This window comes from Penicillium bovifimosum, assembly GCF_028826915.1.
Source record: "Penicillium bovifimosum strain IBT 22155 chromosome Unknown utg000003l_segment0_segment0, whole genome shotgun sequence".
NCBI lineage: Eukaryota > Fungi > Ascomycota > Eurotiomycetes > Eurotiales > Aspergillaceae > Penicillium > Penicillium bovifimosum.
This window is the reverse complement of record NW_026622712.1, coordinates 239789-261511: the sequence shown is the minus strand read 5'-3', so window position 1 is coordinate 261511 and position 21723 is coordinate 239789. Positions and strand designations below refer to the sequence as shown.

The 21723-nt window shown below is 50.6% G+C and overlaps 8 protein-coding genes across 8 annotated transcripts; 2 read left to right on the top strand and 6 right to left on the bottom strand.

Annotated features, from left to right (window-relative positions):
* Window positions 1–103: 103 nt before the first annotated feature.
* Window positions 104–1982, bottom strand: N7515_003150 (LLM class flavin-dependent oxidoreductase; the record flags this gene model as incomplete). The annotated part of the gene is made up of 8 exons (XM_056663894.1): window positions 104–331; window positions 427–604; window positions 658–1214; window positions 1264–1323; window positions 1372–1384; window positions 1441–1651; window positions 1717–1857; window positions 1910–1982. The coding sequence occupies 8 exons, from the start codon at window positions 1980–1982 to the stop codon at window positions 104–106; spliced, it is 1461 nt and encodes a 486-aa protein (XP_056522951.1).
* Window positions 1983–2845: 863 nt separating this feature from the next.
* On the top strand, window positions 2846–5505 carry N7515_003149 (sodium:solute symporter family protein; the record flags this gene model as incomplete). The annotated part of the gene is made up of 11 exons (XM_056663893.1): window positions 2846–2951; window positions 3002–3065; window positions 3127–3184; window positions 3238–3424; window positions 3482–3581; window positions 3627–3710; window positions 3771–3957; window positions 4013–4063; window positions 4117–4287; window positions 4360–4678; window positions 4757–5505. 11 exons carry the CDS (start codon window positions 2846–2848, stop codon window positions 5503–5505), a joined length of 2076 nt encoding a protein of 691 aa, XP_056522950.1.
* Window positions 5506–5790: 285 nt separating this feature from the next.
* N7515_003148 (glycoside hydrolase family 18 protein) lies at window positions 5791–7366 on the bottom strand (the record flags this gene model as incomplete). The annotated part of the gene is made up of 6 exons (XM_056663892.1): window positions 5791–5892; window positions 5942–6477; window positions 6525–6594; window positions 6643–6702; window positions 6755–7126; window positions 7226–7366. The coding sequence occupies 6 exons, from the start codon at window positions 7364–7366 to the stop codon at window positions 5791–5793; spliced, it is 1281 nt and encodes a 426-aa protein (XP_056522949.1).
* A 1089-nt stretch (window positions 7367–8455) lies between these two features.
* Window positions 8456–8878, bottom strand: N7515_003147 (EthD domain-containing protein; the record flags this gene model as incomplete). Its single annotated transcript, XM_056663891.1, has 1 exon — window positions 8456–8878. The coding sequence occupies one exon, from the start codon at window positions 8876–8878 to the stop codon at window positions 8456–8458; it is 423 nt and encodes a 140-aa protein (XP_056522948.1).
* A 602-nt stretch (window positions 8879–9480) lies between these two features.
* N7515_003146 (arrestin (or S-antigen), N-terminal domain protein) lies at window positions 9481–11045 on the bottom strand (the record flags this gene model as incomplete). The annotated part of the gene is made up of 2 exons (XM_056663890.1): window positions 9481–10308; window positions 10338–11045. The coding sequence occupies 2 exons, from the start codon at window positions 11043–11045 to the stop codon at window positions 9481–9483; spliced, it is 1536 nt and encodes a 511-aa protein (XP_056522947.1).
* A 1781-nt stretch (window positions 11046–12826) lies between these two features.
* Window positions 12827–16905, bottom strand: N7515_003145 (DDB1/RSE1 family protein; the record flags this gene model as incomplete). Its single annotated transcript, XM_056663889.1, has 5 exons — window positions 12827–12853; window positions 12911–14196; window positions 14277–14289; window positions 14393–16470; window positions 16662–16905. The coding sequence occupies 5 exons, from the start codon at window positions 16903–16905 to the stop codon at window positions 12827–12829; spliced, it is 3648 nt and encodes a 1215-aa protein (XP_056522946.1).
* Window positions 16906–17405: 500 nt separating this feature from the next.
* Window positions 17406–18884, top strand: N7515_003144 (ubiquitin domain-containing protein DSK2; the record flags this gene model as incomplete). Its single annotated transcript, XM_056663888.1, has 2 exons — window positions 17406–17873; window positions 17943–18884. 2 exons carry the CDS (start codon window positions 17406–17408, stop codon window positions 18882–18884), a joined length of 1410 nt encoding a protein of 469 aa, XP_056522945.1.
* Window positions 18885–19619: 735 nt separating this feature from the next.
* On the bottom strand, window positions 19620–20717 carry N7515_003143 (RTA1 domain-containing protein; the record flags this gene model as incomplete). Its single annotated transcript, XM_056663887.1, has 3 exons — window positions 19620–19918; window positions 19986–20380; window positions 20443–20717. 3 exons carry the CDS (start codon window positions 20715–20717, stop codon window positions 19620–19622), a joined length of 969 nt encoding a protein of 322 aa, XP_056522944.1.
* Between the last annotated feature and the right edge of the window lie 1006 nt (window positions 20718–21723).

Here is a 21723-nt window from a genome sequence, read left to right as displayed (position 1 = left end):
ATATTTTTGCAATTCTGGACTCGTATCCAATTCCAACCTTTCTTTATTGTAGCGACGAGTAAGTCTATAGCTCGCCATTCTTTATCCATCTATAATACAAGACTCAGTTCTCGGGGAAATGCGCGTCCTTAGCATCGACACCAGCGTTCCATCTATACTTCGAAGCAGGGTGGTCCGCATGGGGACCAGATTGGCCGGGCAGCGAGTAAAGATTCTCACGGTATGTCCCCTTGGGAACGGCATAGTCATCCCAGAAGAGACCACGCTTGCGCAGCTCGGGAATGAGCAGATCGATGATATCCTTGAAGGAGCCGGGCTTGACGGCGTATGCCTGGGAATTGTGTTAGCCATGCATGATGGGGGTTCGGTTCGGGGGTCTCTAGAGAAGAGCAAGTCTCGTGGGATTCAGGGAATAGTATAACTCACCAGATTGAACCCATCAACATCAGCCTCAGCAACCCACCGCTCCATGTAATCAGCAACCTGCTCGGGTGTACCAACTGGCGTGGCACCGAGACCTCCGACAGTAATGTGCTGGCCAACAGTCTTCTTTGTCCACTTCGCAACCTCCGGTGTAGCCTTTGACCAGCCCTCAACAGCAGAGCTATAGACCGTCAGTCTTCACCATACCCAGTGACCACGAGGAGTAAAACATACCGAATAGCATTACTCTGAACATGCCTCAACTCCTCATCCTCCCCATAAGTATCCAAATCAATCCCGGTCCACCCACCAAACAGCGCCAAAGCACCATCAATAGACCCCAGACTGCGATAATACTCGAACTTCTCCTTTGCCTCCTCCTCCGTCTTACCCAGAATCGGACACAACAGCGCCAGGAACTTGATACTCTGCGGATCGCGTCCAAACTCGCTAGCCGCCAACTCGCGGATCTCCTTTACATTCTTGGCGACGACGGCGGGACTGTGGCCGGCCACGAAAATGGCTTCCGCGTGCTGGGCGGCGAAGGTCTTGCCGGCTTTGGATGTGCCGGCTTGTAGGATGACCGGGGTGCGCTGCGGGCTTGGTTGGCAGAGATGTGGGCCGGGGACGTTGTAGTATTTGCCGACGTGGTTGATTTGACGAACGCCGGTGGGATCGGTGTAGATGCCGCGTTCTCGGTCGAGTTGGACGGCGTCTTGGCGCCAGGATGATTCCCAGAGCTTGTAGGTTACTTTGATGTATTCTTCTGCTAGGAGGTAGCGGTCATCGTGCTGCGATATTGGTTAGTTGGAGTATGAGCCATTGGGGAGGGAATCTTACGTGTGGTTGTTCGGCTTGGCCTAAGTTGCGAGCAGCAGAGTCGAGATATCCTGTGACGACCTGGTTGAATTAGTTTGGTTCTCTTTTGTTCTTCTTTTGCTTACTCACGTTCCATCCGAGACTGTAAATGATTTCAATTAGTGTTGATTTAGGATGCAGCTTGATCCAATGACTTACCGTCCTTTGGTAAGGTGATCAACTGTTGACAACCGTCTGGCAAGGTGATAGGGCTGCTCGTATGTGGTGGTGATAGTCACTCCGAAGCCAATGTTCTTGGTGACAGCAGCCATGGCGGGAACGACAGCCAAAGGCTCGTTCACAGGCCACTGGGCACCGGAGACGATAGCAGGTTCGAGGTTTCGGGGTCCCTTGTAGACATCGTAGCCTCCTGTAGACCAACCCTCTTGTCAGGACTTCACATTCAGACATTGGGCCCTTTAGCTTTCCACTCACCCAGAACATCTGCAATGAAGATGCCGTGGAACTTGGCAGCCTCGAGCATCTGAGCCAGCTCCGTCCAGTGGTCGATATCGTTGAAGCGGTGCGACTCGTCCTCGGGGTGACGCCAGAGTCCAGGCGACTGGTGGCCGCTGGCTGTAGAATTGTTAGCTATGAGAATTCCAGGTAGGGCTGTGCTGCAACATACTCATCTCCACAAAGGCATTTAGGATGAGTGACTTGCGAGGCTTAGTCGCGTCTGATGGTTGAGTTGTAGACATGTTGTGAGTTGCTGAGATATTGTACAAGACTCTTATTTTCTACACGGTAGAGAGGAAGAAGAGGGACAGTCAATTAGTTATATTTAACTAACCGAGGAAAGGCCGAATAATTATGGTATGACGATTAGGAAATGCCCAAACTGGCCAAGATGAAGTTATAGCATCACAGTGGATCTCGATGGCGTGAGGATAAGCCTCAGCACGAAATACCTTCAACACTCACTTCTGATTGGTTGACAGCTGAACTATACGGTTTCTTTCTTTATTTATTTCGTTAATTTGCATTTTATTGTATGCAAAAACCAAAAATATGAACACAAATATGAATCTCATTCCCCGTTCCTCCGATCTCCTCGGCTACCTTCTCTCTACTCTTCCTATCAGCTTGTGAATCTGAATTTTGGAAGAATTAGATCGGGATTGACAGTCGTTCGTAATGATCTATGACTGAGTAGTCTGAAGTGTGTCTGCACAGCATCTCCATCTACGCAGTGCAGAATGTGCTTCTAACCCTAATTAATCACCAGATCTACATCAATCATCATATACCGAAGCTAGCCAGTCTAATAACCAGATACGGACTAAGTAAAGCCATCGTGAGAACCTAAAAACACCTATAACTAGACCAATCTCATGAAGAAAGCACCTCATCGCCAGCAGGAATCAAGTCATAGTGGACCCAATCGTTACTTTTCTTCAAGCTTACCTCTTAAGTCCCAAGCTCGTCCTTCGTAGATCATAGAGACCGAACACCTTTATTCATATTCTTATCGTTCCATTGGTGCTTTTTTTTCGTCTTCAACGTATATACCCATTCCCTCATACGTGAACATTCCTTACCCCCTCGAGCCGTGGCTCTTACAATGTCGAATTTGCTTGCCCGTGATGGCCCTTCGACTGTCCAGCCTCCACTGTCCCAGACAGTTGGGTATATCGTTGTCGTTCTCATCGGTGCGATTATAGCTCTGGGTTAGTCAATATTGCAATTCTGCGTTGAAACCAGCACTAATAAGAAACAGGAATGATGCTCGTCACAAAAGTCCTGAAGAAAACTGCAGGGGAAGATAACAAGAAGACCGAAATGTACTTTCCCCGTCTCCAATGACTCTCCACATACGTCCAGTCCATATTAATCCCCAACCAGGTTCATGACTGCAAACCGCACTATCCGCACAGGTCTGACTGCCTCCGCTGTGATATCGGTTCGTCTCTCTACACCCTCTAGTTACCGATTGTCATAACTAAAAAAATCCAGTCATGGCTTTGGTCAACCGCTTTACTCGGCTCCTCTTTCGTCGGCTATGACTATGGTATCGCCGGTCCTTTCTGGTTTGCAGCTGGCTGCAGTCCGATGATTGTGTTTTTCGCCCTCTTGGGAATATCCTGCAAGCGGAAGATCCCTGAAGCGCATACCTCGCTGGAGGTTGTTCGCATTCGATACGGTAAGCAGGTTTCGACTCAATTATCGGATATAAACTGACTTTTCATGGGGGTTATAGGCCATGTGGCACATATCGTATTCATGATCCTTTGTCTGGTTAATAACATCTTCGCCTGCGCTAACATGTTGCTCGGCGCCGCTGCTGTGATCACTGCTGTGTAAGACCCCTTCTCCGTCGATGTTTCTCGGGCTAATCAATTTAGTACTGGAATGCACATTATTGCTGCTACATTTCTGTTGCCCGTCGGAGTGACTGTCTATACATTTGTTGGTGGTATCAAAGCAACGTATGTTCTTGTGTCTAGCCCTAAAAAGAAACAACATCCACTAACTATACCATCCAATAGCTTCCTCACCGATTATTTCCACACGGCTATCATTATGATCATCGCATGCTATTTCTCCGTCAAAGCCTTCTCAACCCCCCAGATCGGCTCTGTCGGTGAACTATTCGAGCTTCTACAAGCTGCAGCGACACGACACCCAGTCTCTGGTAACCAAAGTGGCACATATCTGACAATGACCTCCAAGAGTGTAAGACCTAGCCTTAGAACTCGCATCTAAACCTACTCACTGACAAACGCTACAGGCAATCCTCTTCGGAATCCTCCACACCCTCGGCAACTTCGGCCTAGTCATCGTACGTACAACACCCCCGGAAGAAAAGAAAAACTCCCTTCTAACAAATACTAGATGGACACAAGCTACTTCATCAAAGCCTTCTCTGCCTCCCCAGCAGCAGTAGTCCCAGGCTACACAATCGGCGGCATCGCCTACTTTGCCATCCCCTGGGCCCTGGGCACAGTCATGAGCTCCGTAGCCCTAGGTCTGGAGAACCAGCCCAACTTCCCTACCTTCCCAAGAGTGAGTCCATTCCCCTTAACCCCTTTCCCCCTTTATACTAGATATATACCAATCAATACTAACAATACACAGAGAATGACCTCCACAGAAGTAAGCAACGGCCTGGTCCTCCCCTACGCAGCACAAACAATCGCCGGAAAAGGCGGTGCAGCAGCTGTCCTCCTAATCACCTTCATGGCATGCACATCCACCCTCTCCGCACAGGTGATTGCCGTCAGCTCGATTCTCAGCTTCGATGTCTACCGCGAGTACTTTAAGAAGAAGGCGACGGATCGGGATCTTATCCGTGCTAGTCACTTTGGTGTTATTTTCTTTGCTGCTTTCTCCGCCGGGTTCAGTACCATGCTACACTATGTTGGTATTAATCTTGGCTGGACGCTGTATATGCTCGGTATGTCTTTTCCCCCCATCCCCATGCCCATTCCCTCCCTTTTCCCCAATTCTATCAACAGAGCTAATAAATGAAAAGGCGTCGTCACATGCCCAGGAATCTTCCCAATGATCTTCACAATCCTCTGGCGCCGCCAAAGCAAAGCAGCAGCCATCCTCTCACCCATCCTCGGCCTCGCAACCGGTCTATCCGTCTGGCTCGGTACAGCATCCCACTTCAGCGGCGAAGTAACCGTCGCTTCAACCGGTCAAGTCCTTCCCTGTCTCTACGGAACCGTTGCATCCTGCATGTCGCCGATCATCTACTCGGTGGTAATCACGCTGGTCAAGCCGCAGAACTACGATTGGAATGATTTCAAAAAGGTGAAGCTTTCGCTTGAGAAGCTGGATAGTAATCTTACCACTGCGCATTTGAATAAGAATGGTCGTGTGGACGGGGGTGAGGAGGAGGATGCTGGTCGGGCGGGCTTCGATCAGAAGGAGTTGAAGAGGTGGGCGAGGATTGCGGCTATTTGGTCTGTTGCGACGTTCTTGGGTCATTGGGTTATTTGGCCTTTGCCTATGTATGGGTCTGGGTATGTGTTTGGGAAGAAGTTCTTTATTGCTTGGGTGGTTGTCGCTATCATCTGGCTCTGGCTCAGCATGCTGGTTGCGATTTTCTATCCCATCTTTGATGGTGGGATTCAACAGATGCGTGATGTCTATCGCGGGTTGAGAGGACAGAAGGTGGACGGAGCGAGAGGTGATGCCTCGCCTTCTGATGGGTCTATCAGCGATGCGACTCGCACTGGGGAAATTCAAGAGAACAAGCCGGGATTGAATGATTGATTGGATGTGCATATTCGTGTGAGATCTTATAGCGGACTTTGGGAATGTGGATATATGGCGATTTTCCCCTTTAATGCGTATTTCTGCCTCTATTTTACTAGATAAATCCATAGAAACAATAGCAACGTTTATTCAGTCATATTTATGCTAAATGTAAGCAAGTGGCGTACATCTCATCAATCATCAAGACTGATCGTACAACAATCATAGATAACCAGATGTCCAACGTACGCCAGCAAATGTCCATCGAATGGAGTATCGACAGCAAAAGATCACGGGATCTCATTAAGGAAAACCGCTCTTCAAGTTCTCATACTTGGAGGCAGGGTAGTGAAGCTGATTCCCGCTCTGCTCCAAAGCCCCGACGCCGCCGAGTGTATCAACAACCTGTATCTGTCAGTAGTGTCATAATCCATCTAACCAGAAGGTAACATACCGCTGTAATCAAACTGTCACCACCAGCCTTATCACTACTACTCTCCCACCACATACCACCACCGAGTCCCCGGTCGCGGATATACCGACCCTTCTGACGGGCAATCTCAGGAGTGTCGTAGCTAACGAAGAGTCGATTGGCAGGATCGTAGCAGTAGCTAGCACCGGGCTGGTCCAGAACGGTGACTTGGCAGCCGGGGAGCGGCAGACCCTTGTAGTCCCACACTCCATTCTCCCAGCTGCCCGCTCCAACCCCGTTGTAGGGTTTTCCGGGGCCGTCGGTGCTGGTGAATGCCCGGCCGTACAGCGGCATACCAAGCACGATCTTGTGTGGAGCAACTCCCTGTGAGGTGTAGTAGTCAATAGCTTGGTCCGTGTTGAATGGGGTGCTGGATGGGTTATCCTTGGATCCGTGGAGATTGGCATTGTGGCCGGCGACTGTGTCCCAACTGCCGGAGTAATCGTAGGCCATGAGGTTCCAGAAGTCCAGGTACTGGTCCATCTGGTTCAGACGCTCCTGGCGGTAGTGGGAGGGACCTGTGCTGCGTTAGATGTGTTGGAAAATACGAGAAACTGAATCTTACCAGCGGGGGATGCGGCAGTAAGCAGGAAATGGTAACCACCTGCGTTGCCGGCACTGTAGGAATCCAAAGCCTGGAAATATTTAGTCACAGCTCTTTAAAAACGACTGAGCGAACATACACCACGCAGGCGTCGAAGCGCGTCAACGAACTTGTCCGCCTGATCATCATTGCTTGGGTACTATAACCTTGTTAGACTCGCAATCCTTGCAAGCAAAAGCTGCATCACCCACCTCATAATCAACATCAATACCATCGAAACCCAGGTTCTTCAGCAGCTCCACGGAAGAGTCGGCAAATTTCTGCCGTCCGGCATCGTTATCAAACGCAGGGGCAAAGCTGGACGAGTAGGTCCAGCCTCCAATTGACAGAAGAACCTTGAGTTTGGCGTTTCGCTTCTTCAGCAGGAACAGCTGCTTGATACAGCCGTAGACGTTGGTTCCAACGTCATTCCAGGAATCACCGTCGTAGTGCTTGTCGGTGTCCGACCAGGTATCAGATAGGTAGACCTCGCCGTTGGTGCGGATATTGGCGAATGCGTAAAGCACATGTGTCAGACGTTCGGCGGGAAGGTTCTGGGGTTGGTAGTTGCGACCGTAGATAGCCTGGATAATGTTGATTCCATTAGTTTGTTCTTGACGCTTTTTATACTTATGATAGGATACAGTCGCCTCAGTTCAAATGCATAGATCTCTCTGACTCACCCAGTTCACGAAATATGCCACAGAGCGATACCCGCCAACATCGCGAGATACAATCTCGGTAGAGTTGGAGCTCAGGACAGGGATGTAGGCGGCCTTGGCGAGCCAGCTCAGGCCTAGAAGGAAAGGAATGGCAAGCTGCATCACGAAGGAGTGTCGAAGTGGTTCTCGTGCCTGCGAGGTTGAGTGATGTGAAGGTTGTCGAGATGGAAGATGAGGAATGACCTCACTATTTGTAGTCGAGCTCAACAGGCAAACAAACCTCGGAGGATTGGCGGACAATACTTTTCTTCTCTATTGAATGTGTTTGGCTCTCGTTGCCTGACCCGAATGCTCCTTTGTTTCGGCCATTGCTGTCAGAAGTATCATTATGCTTTGGATTGTCAGATGAGGCAAACGCAGGACTGAACAAGTCAATAGAAGCGTAGAATTTGAGGTCAATGGGCAATACCTCAATGCGACAATGACAATGTGCCTTTCTCAGTGTCAACTTTGTGAGAATGCTGACTTGTAATCGCCAACGGCGGCAAACCATTCGGCCCCATGTATTCCTAGAGGGTAACATTTTGAGGTCGTTTAGGCTCTCATCACGGGCTTAAAGATTCCCCGAACAGGCCAGGAAAGGCCTGAGGAGGGGTAACATTGCCATCTGCTACCTAGCATGGCTGTGGATAATCATCATCATTGCCATCTCAGTGGAGGATATCCAGCCCGGAACATATTGGATTGTTCGCGACCAGGGTTCTGTTTTGGGATGTTTCAGCCGAACTCTCTACCTGATCTAGGATCTAGGCCTAGACAAGAAGATCATTGATGCAATCAGGCTGAGGCAAGGCGTTTGATCATGATTTGATCGAGGTTAGTGTCTGACCCCTGGCCCCCTGATAAAGGGCTGCAGGTACGGGTCCGCGGTGAACAGAATACTAATGGTACACAGTGTGACTCTCAAACGGTCAAACCATGTGAGTGGAGTGTGCCACAGTCTGGAGGATTATCCTGTAGAGGTTGAAAAGTCCGCAGCCAAAGCACCGAAAGCACCGAATCTAACAGCCCGGGCACATTTATCACGTGGCCTTCATACATTCCACCAATAGGGCGGGCTGACTGGGTATATATCTTAGCTCAATTCATGAATAGTAAGCTTATGAAGTTAGACTCGGATGTCATAGTATCATCGATATAGGACTTAAATCCTTATGCTACATTCAGTATACCTCACGATCACACCAAGCCTCATTTGACTGATTTGACCGTGATCCTCACCTCCTCCACAACAGCAATCCCACACTCCACCCGACTCAAAAACTTGTCCTCGTGAGCCGTAATCTGCGCCGCAGCATCCGGCGCATAAATCCTCGCCGCAAAGGCCTGGTAGGCAGCTTGATCCGCGAAGGTAAGTTCGGCGTAGGCATCAAAGTCGAAATCCGACTGTCGCCCGCGGAGGATCGTGGCCGGGGTGAAGGCATTGCGCACGGTGGAGCCATCCGGAGGGATTTCAACCCGGGAGCGCGCGATATAGTTTCGATGGTGAGAAAGGGGGAAATGTTCGCCGGTGACTCTTTTGACGAGTTTGATGTGTGCCTCGTAGTGCTTTTTGAAGTCTTCTGGTGACAGACGGGGATTGCGGTAGAGAAAGATAAGGATTTTGACAGGCATCTTGAGGGATGGAAGCGCTGGAAGTGGAGTGAGGCGGCTTCATGGAGAGTGTCTGGTTTCTTGTTTGGCTCGGATATTCAAGGGTCAAAACATCATACTAGAATGAGCCGGATATCTCGGTGGATTTGCTGGTGAAGACGGTGCAACAGTGACCATGCGGGCCCATGGGCCATTGCATGGAGTTCCTTCTGATTTCAGGAGTTTGGGATGATATCCGGAGTCATGAGGATGGACAGTGAGTCTGACCTCTCAAGACTCACAATAGGGCTGTCGGGCTGTTTCGCTTGGCGTCCTGCATACCTACTACTATTATTCCTTTCCGCGAGACTTTTCTCGGGTCTTTTTTTATGTCTTTCAAGTGTCATGATCAGGTTTTTTGTTGATTGGTAAAGATGGTAAAGAAAGCTATCGAAAACAGACATAGAAAATGGCACTTTTGTGAAGAACATGTGGGTATAATCGAACAAAATGAACAAAGATTAAAGTATGCAAGCCTCAAACGCCGCGCAAAAGAACTTTGACTTGTCGGCCGACAGAATTAGGGGTATTGGTCGGCATATAACAGATGCACAGTGGAGAAGATCAGCCACATCTCGTATTACTTAGTGGCTGGCACGGACAGTGCGCGTGATAGGCACTCTTGGCCTTTCCGAGTACATGGGTGGTGCGATGTCCGTGAAAACCACGTTGGTAACGGGATTAGGAACCCCGTTTGGGCGAGACACGTTCCTTGGCTGGAAGAACTCGTTTAGTTCTTCCTGCGTCACGGTGACGCCAAGGGAAGCCTTCAAACTCTCTGTGGGTCCCGCCTGGCTCGTGAACTGTACGGGGACGCGAAGGGAGATGGTTGGTGTCATGAGGTTGGCTGCGGGTGTGTGATATGTCAGGGAGAGGCCGAGGGAGTAGGTGCGGGACATCAAGCAAGAGTGGAAGGTTGGGACGAACGCCTTCGACTTGGGAAGGGTGACTGGAACTACAATCGATGCGGTGTAGTAGGTGTCGCCGGAGAATGCAGAGGACGGCTCGACTGATACATCAGACGAGGATGACTGGGTAGAGCCGCGGCGCAGACAGTCGTTGGATGAGGATTGCTTGGTCCACTGAGCAGATCCCACGCACATGGTCAAGAGAGGCACATTTTCTGTGTAGAGGCTGCGTCCAACATGGGCGAAGGGCATGTCGCTCGAGGCAGGGAAGTCGTCCCATGGGGAGGCGCTGAAGAATGTGCTGGCGCGCAGTTCGCAGGTCATTTTCCCAAGCGGGGGCGGCTGCTCATCTCCAATAGGATCGAAGCGAAGGTTGACAGTAGCTACAGTGCTCACAGTATCATTCGCTATGCCGTTTGGGGGGAGCAATTGAACTGGTTTCGGCTGCAATGACGAAGCGACAATTCGACCCAGCTTGCCTCGCAAGGTCCCGCGCTTGACACTCTTCTCTTTGCGTGTGCAGAGGGACGAACCCGCGGATATCTCAATAGGGGCTCTTCTTCGACGATTGGGATGATGCGGACCTTCTTGGCAACGGCGCAAATAGATACAACGGCATTGCCGGTTATCTGCTTTTGCAGAACGGATGCGCGAACGATGTAGCCAATCCGTGACATGTTGGGCGCCATGTCGTCCAGCAGTTTCTTGCCATCGCTTGCAAGAATGGGATCGCCCAATGTCGGAGGCAGCAAAGTGTGAGATTGTTCAACGTGAGCATTCTTCTTGGCGTGAGTGCAGACCTGGGGTAACAGGCGGTCCGGAACAACAAATGTGAAGGGAAACATGTATTTACGGCCGCTTTCTAGCACCCGAGGAGTCGGGTATTCCATGTCGTCAATGGGCTGGCGCAACTTGAGGAACATCTGCTGCGATCCGGTGCGGCCAGGGCATGCAGCGCGTTCCACCGTCGTTCGTGATGACCCTTGACTCCAATCAGTATCTAATTCGGTTAAACCGACTGTTGATGGGAAGGTACCTTCAAACACAATTTCGAGTTCTTCGAATCTGGTGTCATGTTCGGCAGTGACAGTAATAGTGCCTTCAATGCTCTCTCCAGTCGTATAGGAGTTGACATGACCTGGCTTTTGTCCCGCGAGATTGATCTCGATTTTAGGCTGTGATCGGCGGGTCCAAGCATCTAGCCTGTCCGAACCTGAGCTGACGATTGAAGTGGCCGGCATTGTTTCACGGTCGATTCGTGTGACAGGAACAGCAACGAGGATGCAAGGCCTCCGGTCCCACGGGAAACGGAGCAAGAAGATAGCAACCGGGCAACTCAGAAAGAGGAGGATACAATCGTAAAAAGGGAAGAAGATCGTAGGAATCAGGTGAGGTCTTATAAAAAGGGAAATAAAGAAAAATACGTGAAGGGTGGAGCCGTCGACAACCGCACTGGGGGCATGCAAAACAAGCGTGGAGGATCCCTGGCAACAATGTGAGATGGCTTTATATTATTGTTCGACCAGCCTTCTCCAACGGTTGATTTATATTTGAAATCAAAGTCAGAGTGACTCACGAGAATAACGCCATCGAACGTTCTTGCACTTCCTCGTGTCCAACTGATAGTCCATATAGGCTCGAGTGCAAATAGCCGGCGTATACTGAGTATACTCCTGTTCTCCGTATGCTCTATGGAGAAGCCGAGCCAGAGGAGTCATCGTCATAGCGAACATGATTGGATGCGCCATGCGCGGGTCCATCCTTGCTCACGCCCTTCGATTGACATTCCGCATAACGTCAACGTGCGCAAAACAAGACAAGACACTACGGAGATCTCATGTTAGGATCTAATGTGAGGGACTCAACCGTGTTGTAGTCACGTCAAATGGGAATAAAACCCTTGATCTGCGTCACTAAACCAGAACCTCCTTTTCCAACTCCAATAAACCCCATCAATGCCGAAGTAGTGACTCCGTGGAGAGTGGAGCGCGCCTTATTGCACGCCTTTCGAGGTTCTCCACATGTCCGTTCACATTCCCCACGTCCGAGCTCCCTGCAATTGCTCGCAATATGGCCAATCATTTGCACTGTCCTGTCGAACCTTTAAACCTTGTTGATCAGCATGAGAGTCGACGTAAAATGTCCCGTGATAGTCTCCCCATCTGCCATTGTATGTTGTGACGGTCATGGGCATCTTTTCACAGCACTCCTAGGGACCCTTATAATCTAAACAGTTTCCCGAGGAGAAGAATCATCCCCGGCCCCAGTTTCGGGAGGCTCCAGAATTTTCCGACCATAGCCGAGCTGCTGTGGCCCCGAGTACCCCGAGCGGACAGGCTTTTCCCTTTTTTTGCCCTTGTTTCTTTCGGATATAGCCGAGTCAACGAGACTAGACTCTAGAGCAGGATCCGCAATAGATCTCGGTGTCAGAGTCGGGAGTCGGAAGGTTGATCGGTTGCATGTCAGGTGATACTTCGGCACGAACGGGACATCTCAACGTTGGATACAAACACTTCACTTCTACGAAGTCACTTCACTAAACAAGTAAACATTAAATCAAATGAGAAAATGAATGACCGATGTTCTGAAAAACTTCATTTGTTATTTGTTATTTTGTTATGAAACTCATACAGTGTAAGAATAAATGGTTGTCCCGACGGATAAATTACGACGCAGACCCGTGTTGCAAGGCGAATCAAATCGTACTCAAAGATCGTCGAGGCGTTTGCACGCTTCTTCTTGTCTCGTACAAGCAGCACTTGAAAAGTGACTGTTTGCATCCAGCTCAAGATTAGCCGAGGGGAGACGGCAGACCGAGCGAGGCAAGAGACGACAGGAACAGTCTACGGGGAAGGAGAGGGAGATTTATGCAGTGCAAAGCCGAGACAGTGAGCCCCGGTCGCAAAACTCAATGGCGGCTCAATGCCGCATGCTGATCATCATTAACAAAGAGGTAGGTATCTGGAGCCCGTTTACAGAGCAGTAAGCAACGCCAGCAAAACACGCCGGAACCAACCCAAAATCAATACGCCACCCGTGTTCGCATATCCTGGGAAATGGTTAGTCAAGGGACACTGGCAGAGTTGAGGAACGTCTGGGAACTTACCGAAATCTTGCGCTCAATCTCACGGACAGAGCGATCAAGTTCCGCGGCAATCATCATTTTCATATCACTGGGCAGCAGGAGATACATCTCGCAGAGATCTCCGTCAATAACGCCCTTCACCGGGGCATAGTAGCCGCGGTACATCAGATGGTCTCGACCAGCCAAGGGTGGTTGCTGTGAAGCCAACTGTGTCTCCAGCTGCTGGAAGAAGTCGACATCTTCACGACTGAGGAAGGGAACCAACATTCCAACGGTGCCATGGAGGCCGGTCCACACAATAATGTCACGACCGCCAGCCACCAATTGGGTCTTGTGCACGCTGGTGGGGATATCCTGAGCGTAGAAGTGAATCATCAACTCGAAGCGACTCGCGCTTCCATGAAGATAGCCCTTTTCATGAATGAGGTGCACCCCAGATCCATCCTCATCGGCCTTCTCGGAGACCTTGCTGGGGCAACGCACCAACCACAGATTGCCAAACTTGTCACCACCGGCAGTGGTCTCATAATCAACCATGGTCATAGTGGAAGTCCAGCGTGCGATGGAGTCATCCACGAAGGGAATCAAGACGTTGGGACCGTCCTTGTAGACAACGTAGGTGACACTCTCGTTAACGTCACTGACAACGATTCGACTTCCTTGCGTTTTCAGGCCAACGATGGTCTTGGGAACCACGGATGCTTGGCATTTTCGTAGCAGTTGCTTCATGCCAAGATCATAGATGCGGAGAATAGGTCCTATGCCGGCGAGCATACGACCTTGGAAACCCAGCAGGGCGCGAGGAGGCTCATCAACCTCGGTCTTGTGAATGAATTCCAGCTCTTTGCCATCGTCTTGGAATCGATAGATGTGGATGAAACCGCCAGAGGATCCAGGAGGACTGACAGTCATGTCTTTACCAGTTCCCACAACCAAAAACGTTTCGTTATCCTGGCTCTCGAATGAGACCGCGGCAACGCTGACTGCCGCTTCATTCTCCTCAAGCTCCAGGGTGAAAACCACAGATTTGGTGGTGACAGGGTCTACTACCTGGATGCAGGAGGCCCAATGGCCAGTGCCGCGGGGATATCCGAACTCCGCGGGTGGCAATGTTGTGGCCTCACCATTGTGCACCTGAGAGTCTTCAAGAAGTCTCTGGCGTGTGGCAGGGGAGAGGACATTGTTATCGGCTTCGATGACATAGAACAAGGGTTGCTCGGGATGTTTCACGAACTCTCGAGGGGTGTAGGAGAGGGGGAATAGAATCTTGGAGCATGTTATTGTCCAATTTGTCAACGGAGAAAATACTACTTTCAGTCAGTATGGGTGCCAAAGAAGATTGGAAAGTTTCAACAGGACATGAAAGAGGGTTGATTTCAGAAGGAACAATTGGAATTTTTCTTTAAAGAGTTTCATCCACATAGAAGTTCGGAATTGTTTTCTCATCATGTAATCAAGGGAATGGGGGAAAATTGGGCTAAATGTAGAGATAGGAAGAAGCACGTACCGTAAGTTGCGGCCTTGGATGCCAATCATGCCCTCCACGCACTGCTCACTGGAGAAATTCCATCCCCAGTCGAGTCCGACGTAGTCGAGAGGCGTGAGCATAAAGCTCTTGGTCTGGATGTCAGAGTAGCCCAACCAGGGACGAGCACTGAGGGCGAGTACAGCAGTTTGTCCCTTGACTGATACCTGGGACAGTTTGACTGGCTTGGCACCGATGAATCGGGTTCTGGTGTCCGAAAGGTCACCCGTCACCTCGTCCAGAACAGTGCGAAGGTAGACACCAGAGTAAAGTCCAATATGAAGATACAGAGTCGTGCCTCCCGAGCTCGAGTCGGCCATTGACATAATCTGCAAGGCAGATGGTGCAGATGTCAGGGCTTGAACCGACTTGTTCTCAAGTGTTGTGTCTGGATCGAGGCTAAGAATACGGACAGTCGAGTCATCGCATCCAACAGCCAGGAAAGAACTTCGCATGCGGCCCTCTGGGACCTCGCCCATGCTCAGCGAGGTGACAGTACCAGACATTTGTCTTCGTTCATCATACTCGGCCAATGTACCGTCTGCATCCATCTCAAAGTAGACGATTTCACCGGAACTAAGCGCCACGGCAACCTGACGTTCATTGGTCGCTGCTGCGACAATGGACCGGTGTTGAGGAGCAGGCCACTCGTTCACACGCCGATCAGCAAGAATGTGACGGATTCCTCGGGGGTGAACTTGAACCAGGGTATCCTCGCCAAGTTGTTGTACGGCCAGAGTAGGGGCAGTTGAGAGGAAGCCGGTGTCCGATACTTCTTCAACAACCTCTCCAATGCTCAGAACAAGTGTGCCGTTCGCAAAGGAGAGAATAATGTATGTGTCAAACTCATCCGCGCGAGTCAACTTCGTCGTCCATACAGCTGAGGGCAACTGCTGGAGGTCGGACTCCACGATCTCTGAGACCTCAAGGCCGTGCTTGAGGGTCCTGAATGTGCTGCGGGCGCCGGAACCACAGATCGTGTAGATTTGGGGTGCATCGTCCTCGCTCAGATTGACGATTTGACTGCCAATCAGAGGACTCAAAGAGTTCATGCTCTCCATGAGGTTGACGTTCTCGGCACCTCGAGGATGGAAGTAACCGGGGGTGGAGGGAACTGACGGATCAGCTGAGAAGGACTCACTGGAGAACTCTGTCTCCTCGTCATCATCGCCGAGCTTCTCGAATTGGTAGAAATTGTGGTTCCCTGATTCGCTAGCAACATAGAGGAAGCCGCTCTTTAGAATCAGAAGGCTGGTCGCGATAGGGACCGTGTCAAAATATTTGATTTTCAGACACTTCACTTCTTCAATTGGTTGTTCGTTCTCGTCTTCGACCATTTCCAGGGTCAATTTGAACAAATCACCATCCTCGGTTTGAAGCAGGAAGAAGAAAGCACCCCTCATCTTGTGCATGACACCTGAAACAATCGAGCGTTTACGCTCGGGGTTTTCAGTGGGCCCAGTGCGACGCGGGATGGGCACGCGGAATGCACCTTGGTTGGAGTGTCGATAGGTGATGCTATCCTCTGCACACACCAAGACACCACTGGGTCCATCAGCTCCGCCAGGCACCTGGAAAAGCATCGATGATGTGCGGTCCACAGGGTCAGACCATCTGCGAACGACGTGGTTCAATCCGAGATCCAGTTCATAGTACACCAGAACTTTCTCAAGTTCTTGGAATGCTTGGCCAGTCGGGTCCTGATCAGCTTCTGAGTAGTCGACCTCAAGGGCAGCGAAGATAGGGTTGTCATAACCAACGTCCAGGGCAACCATCGCGAACACCAAGGTGTGGGGCTTGTGTGCTTCCAAGGGTGAGGAGATGGTGAGTTCTGCCTGGGAGTTGCGGTTGAGAACATAGACCAGCTTGTTCTTTTCCACAGAGGCGATCAGGCAGGCGCGTCCCTTTGGGTCAACTGCGAGATATTCTCCTGGAACCACGCGACGAACTCCAGATTTTCCAAATGTTTCCATATGGATCCGACTGAAGCGGTTCTGTGAGGCGATGTACTCAATAATTGTGATGCGACCCGAATCCGAGCCGATGATGATATAATCTGTAATATTCACTCAGCACAGTTCATTGACACTGAAACACTGTGGACTTCGACGTCGCTGTCCAGGGCAGGTCTCCATCCTTCTTCGAGGGTCGTTTCGGGAGAGGACCGTGCGGCCCGGAAGCTTGGAAGAATCACTATGCTGTACTCGCAAGGGGGTAGGAGAGGATTGTATAGATGTTTCAACATACCTTTGTTGCTGCCAGACACGCGGAAAGATGCGAGCGAGCGGATGATGCCGAAAACATCTTGAGAGAAGATCGGTGTGATTTTGCCTAGTGTAGGGTCAGGCCGGTGAATGGTCAATTTTGACCCTGACGCAGTGACGATCTGCTGTTCCTTAGTTCCAGCGAACTGGCCTAGAATGGCCTGTGTAACTGCAGTAGGAGGCTGTATCGTCAAAGAGTACATAAACATATGCGAAGTGGTAGCCATGATGGCCGGCTAGCTCTCGGTTTCCCGGTGGCGCACAGAAGAGATAGAAGATTTGTGCATGCAATTGCAAGTCAGGGCGTATGGATATCACATTAGTCCCATCCCTACTGGGTGGAGTCAAGAAAGAGAAACTTCCCGAGCCCACTTGTCAGGGATAAAGAGAGATACGTAGCCGGGTGGGTTGGACTAAGAGAGAGGAATGAAGAAGTGAAAATATTCCTCAGTGTGGTAGCTCCCACTAGCGTGTTAGAGCACGTGATATATGTTTCGACCGCCTTCCACGCTGCGCCGCTGATAACAGGCAGATTGCCTCAGCATAACCGGCTCGACTTCCCTCTTACATTTCATCTCGCGTTCAGTAATTCTGTTTTCTGAACCGAAATCTGCTTTTGTCAGAAGTTTGATCCTTTTCGTCTACGTCCTGAGTAGACTTCCCTTGGTCATCCGTATAGCCCAATCACAACCCCACCTGCTTCACAAGCATCATACAGTACACCGTCATGGCCGATGATACGGCTGCCACGGAGGAGGCTCCTATTACCTTCACTGTCAAGTCATCGACCGATGCCAAATATACCCTTACACTTCCGCTCACCACCCTGGTGTCGGATCTCAAGTCGAAGCTCTCGAGCTCTGAATATGCCGATACCCCCGCAGAACGTCAGCGTTTGATCTACTCAGGCCGGGTTCTGAAGGACAATGAGACACTCCAGGCATATAATATCAAGGACGGCCATACCATTCATTTAGTGAAGAGTGCTGCAAGCAATCAACAACGCCAGAACACAGCTGCGCAGCCTAGCTCGGGTACCGCGGCCGCTGGAGCAACCCCAAGCCCGGCGGCAGCTGGTGTCCCAACTAATCTCGCCGCCGGTACTGGCAACAACCCACTCGCGGGATTGACTGGTGCACGATATGCTGGGTTCGCACAACTTCCTGGAGCAGGTCTCTTCGGCCCTGATGGTGGGGTAAGTGAGCTTATCGGAATTGGTTCCCCAATGCTTCTTAACAGTTGGCTAACTTCTGATGCCTTTTAGATGGGCCCTCCCCCTGATACCGAGTCAATGCTTAACATGCTCGAGAATCCTCAGTTCCAATCGACCATAAATGAAGCCCTACAAAACCCCGCTATGATCGACATGATGATCCAGCAGAACCCCATGCTTCGCGACATGGGACCTGGAGTTCGACAAATGATGCAAAGCCCCGAGTTTCGCCGTATGTTGACGGATCCGAGCTCACTCCGGCAGATGATGCAAATGCAGCGAGCTATGGGAATGGGCGGCGGACTCGGAGGTGGTGATAGTGCTTTTCCCGCCCCAGGTGTAACCAACACGACCGCCGACGAGAACCAAGGTGCTCAACAACAGAATGCGCAAGCGAATCCGTTTGGGCAGATGCCTCAAAATCCGTTTGGTAATGCGAACCCTTTCGGTGCTCTCTTTGGAGCCAACCCCTTCACGAACCAGGCGCAACCTCCTGCCACACCAGGAGCAACTCAGCCCGGCGCTACGCAAGGAGCTGAATCTACTGCCCCTGCCGAAGGCCAACCCCCTCAAGCTGCGCAAAATCCCTTCGCCTCTCTCCTGAACCCAGCTTTGTTCGGCAACGCTGGACAAGCCGGCGAGGGCGGCGGCAACCCGTTCAACCTTCAGAACCTTCAGCAGAATCCGTTCCTTCGTGACCCTGCACTTCTCTCACAAATGATGCAGGGAATGGGTGGACAGGGTGCCGAGGGTGGGGCCGCGGGTGGAAATCCCTTGGCAGCTCTATTCGGTGGTGGTGGTCTTGGTGGATTTGGGAACGGTTTCGGTGCCGCGCCACCTACAGACACCCGCCCTCCAGAGGAGAGATATGCCGATCAGTTGCGACAACTGAATGATATGGGGTTCTTCGAGTTCGAGAGGAACATCGAGGCCTTGCGTCGCACGGGCGGAAGTGTTCAAGGAGCAGTGGAGTACCTCCTCAGCCACCCATGAGAATTTGGGTTGCTTTTCATTCTTCCTTCTAGCACAGCCTTGTGACGACTTTACACGATGACCTCGAGTGCTCCTGAACTTGCGAGGGGTGACGGGCTCCCTCGGTATCTATGACGTTTCCATTCCCCATCTAGCATGCTTTCTTCTGTGTACATTTAACCAGCTTTACGTGATTCCTATAAGGAGCTGAAAATGGTATGCAATCACTTCCATCCAATCCATTACTTGAGTCACCAATTTTGTATGCATCATACCGTTGGTTGAACCTATCCTAGCCGGGCATCTCCTAGCCGGGCACATGGTTAGAACGGTTCCCGCTATTTGTAAACCTAAACCAGGACAAAATATTGTCGTATGCACATCCTGGCTGAAGCATATACTGGACATGCTTGTCTCGTCCCATCTGTTAAGGAAGATTCTGCATTTAAACATTAAAAAGGCCCATCCCGTCGTGACTGACCTCTTCGCTTTCCAATCTGCACATCCACCCAGACTTGACGACAGTATGCAACCAAAGTACAACGCACAGCAGCGTATACCACGCTAAAGCCACTCCATGTTGTCGGTATCCTACTTTCGTTTTTCAGAGCCAACAAACGAGATTCGTCCAATGGTGTACTATTGAACTGCCAAGAGGGGTACACATGATAGTGCCATCGCGTGAAGACTAGACAAGAAATAGCTGACAGGTGTACACATCTCAACAGATCTTTTGACACCCACACTCATGTCCCTTCACCTAGATGCATAATCACTGTGTCCAGTCCTCTCATGCTCGGGAACCAGAGATAGCATGCTCATCTCGCTGTCTCGAGCATTTTTGCGAAACGTCCATTTGGTAGTATTCCAATGGCCAGCGAAGCACACACCAGGATGAAGAATAGTCAAACACAGCAGCGCAATTGCCATCATAGCACCCTCCAAAATCATGAACATGACTTCGTCATTCGCCAATGCGCTGTGGAATCCACTCTTTAGCTCTGCGACTCGGAACACGGAGCGGATAAAGATCGTAATCGTTGCTAAAATGAGGCCTGCACTTGTAGTCAGCAACTGCCACTACTAGCCACGGAGATATAAAGACTGAGGTGCAAAACTCACCTCCTATGAACGCCTTCCACTTCATACTACTGCGGAGCTTGACCATAGATGGGTCTGGATTGAGTTCATGCTTGTTCTTGTGCACATTCCAGGCAAACGCTAGACAAAGAGCCATGAAGATGGCGAGGGAGGCAACCTGGCTAGCCAGACCGGCGATCATGATGTTGATGCCGGCTTGGGATAGGTCGGCCTCGTCAGCGTCGGCGACGGAGGTTATGGCACCGCCAGCAGCCTGGAGGAGTAGTGAGATCAGATCACAGATGATGAAGACAATGGTGTAAGTCCGCGGGCGAAGGAATGAGATGCTTTCGCCATAGACTACCACAATTCGTCCGAGACAGATATAGATCGAGGCACTGATGAATGCGGGGCCGATTGTGAGGCAGATCAGGTATCTGTTTGTGATTGTCAGTGTTGGTCAGTGGTGAGAAGATACACGTAGAGGCTATGGACGTACTCCAGGTAAGGGTCAAAGCGGAATGGATTGTAGTGCATCTGGATTCGTCCTGCATAGCCAATGACCTCAAGCACCAATCCTCCAAACAATCCAGCCAAATATGCCCAGGTTCGATATCGAATGCCCAGAACTATTTGCGCTACCAACAAAAGCGCGAAGATGGCCACAAAGATGGCATTCCCTGCCAGCGAAGGCACGTAGTAGACGTATGCTTCGGTGATTGGACAAAGGTCAAGCGTGCAGTATTCGGACGAGTGCTCCGTTGAGTTGCTCATTGTGTCTTCGGGCTATGGATTGATGGATGTATGTGATGAGATTATTTGAAGACATCAGCGGCTTAGGGTTATATAGCCGTGAGTCCATGTTGCGACTGCGGCCCTGACGACTCCCAAAATAGATCTCATTGATCCGTCCGATACGCACTGAATTCCGGTGATTCTGGGCCGTTGACAATTTTATGTTGGAGCCTGATCCGCAGCGCTCACTGTACGGAGTTGGCCGGTGAGCTGGGTAGGCGGGGCTGAAACGCGGCTCCATGGTCGAGTTACAGTGCCAATGCCACTGCATAAATCGACGTGGTGCGTATAATGCCTTTTAGTACTGTGATGGGAGCTCGAAGGAAGCATCAACAGCCAGCTGGAGTCCTGTTGAAATATGGGACATCTTGGCGGGTGAAGTCTGAAACGCACTCGGACACGGACACAAAGGCTTAGACAGGTAGCTATGTGGTGCACAGGGCATAGCTTGTTAGGTGACAACGATATGGCCATGGACACACAGGTCGGAAAATAAACCCCACAAAACGGCACAAACCCACCACCAAGGTCAGCATAACGCCATTTCAGTTCAGTTATTGGGTGCCGTGGACGAGGTTGACATGTCTGATGTTTCAGGTTTTCAGCCCCAATCTCGGCTATTATTTCAACATGTGCACACCCTTCGTAACGTTCCCCGCCATATGGCTTCGTAAAGTCTGGTGGATGTATTGAGAATAGATTATGTGTTGAATATCAGCCACCGTCACTGCCTGAGTGCAGTTGTCCGGGTATCTCATGTTCTGATTTGAGTCTTCAAAATCTTTCACTGAATCACCTTCCAATCTAGCATCGGGCCTTATTCTGTGCTCACGGCGTCTATATTGGCATAGCTGTGAATCTCCGGCGCTGACCTGCCCAGTGAACGGAGGCTCAAGGGCTGCGGCTCGAATGAAGTTGTCATCCAAGCCATCCAGTCGATGAACGTATCATCAATTGTCGCATGTGTAACGAAACCTCAAGTCTG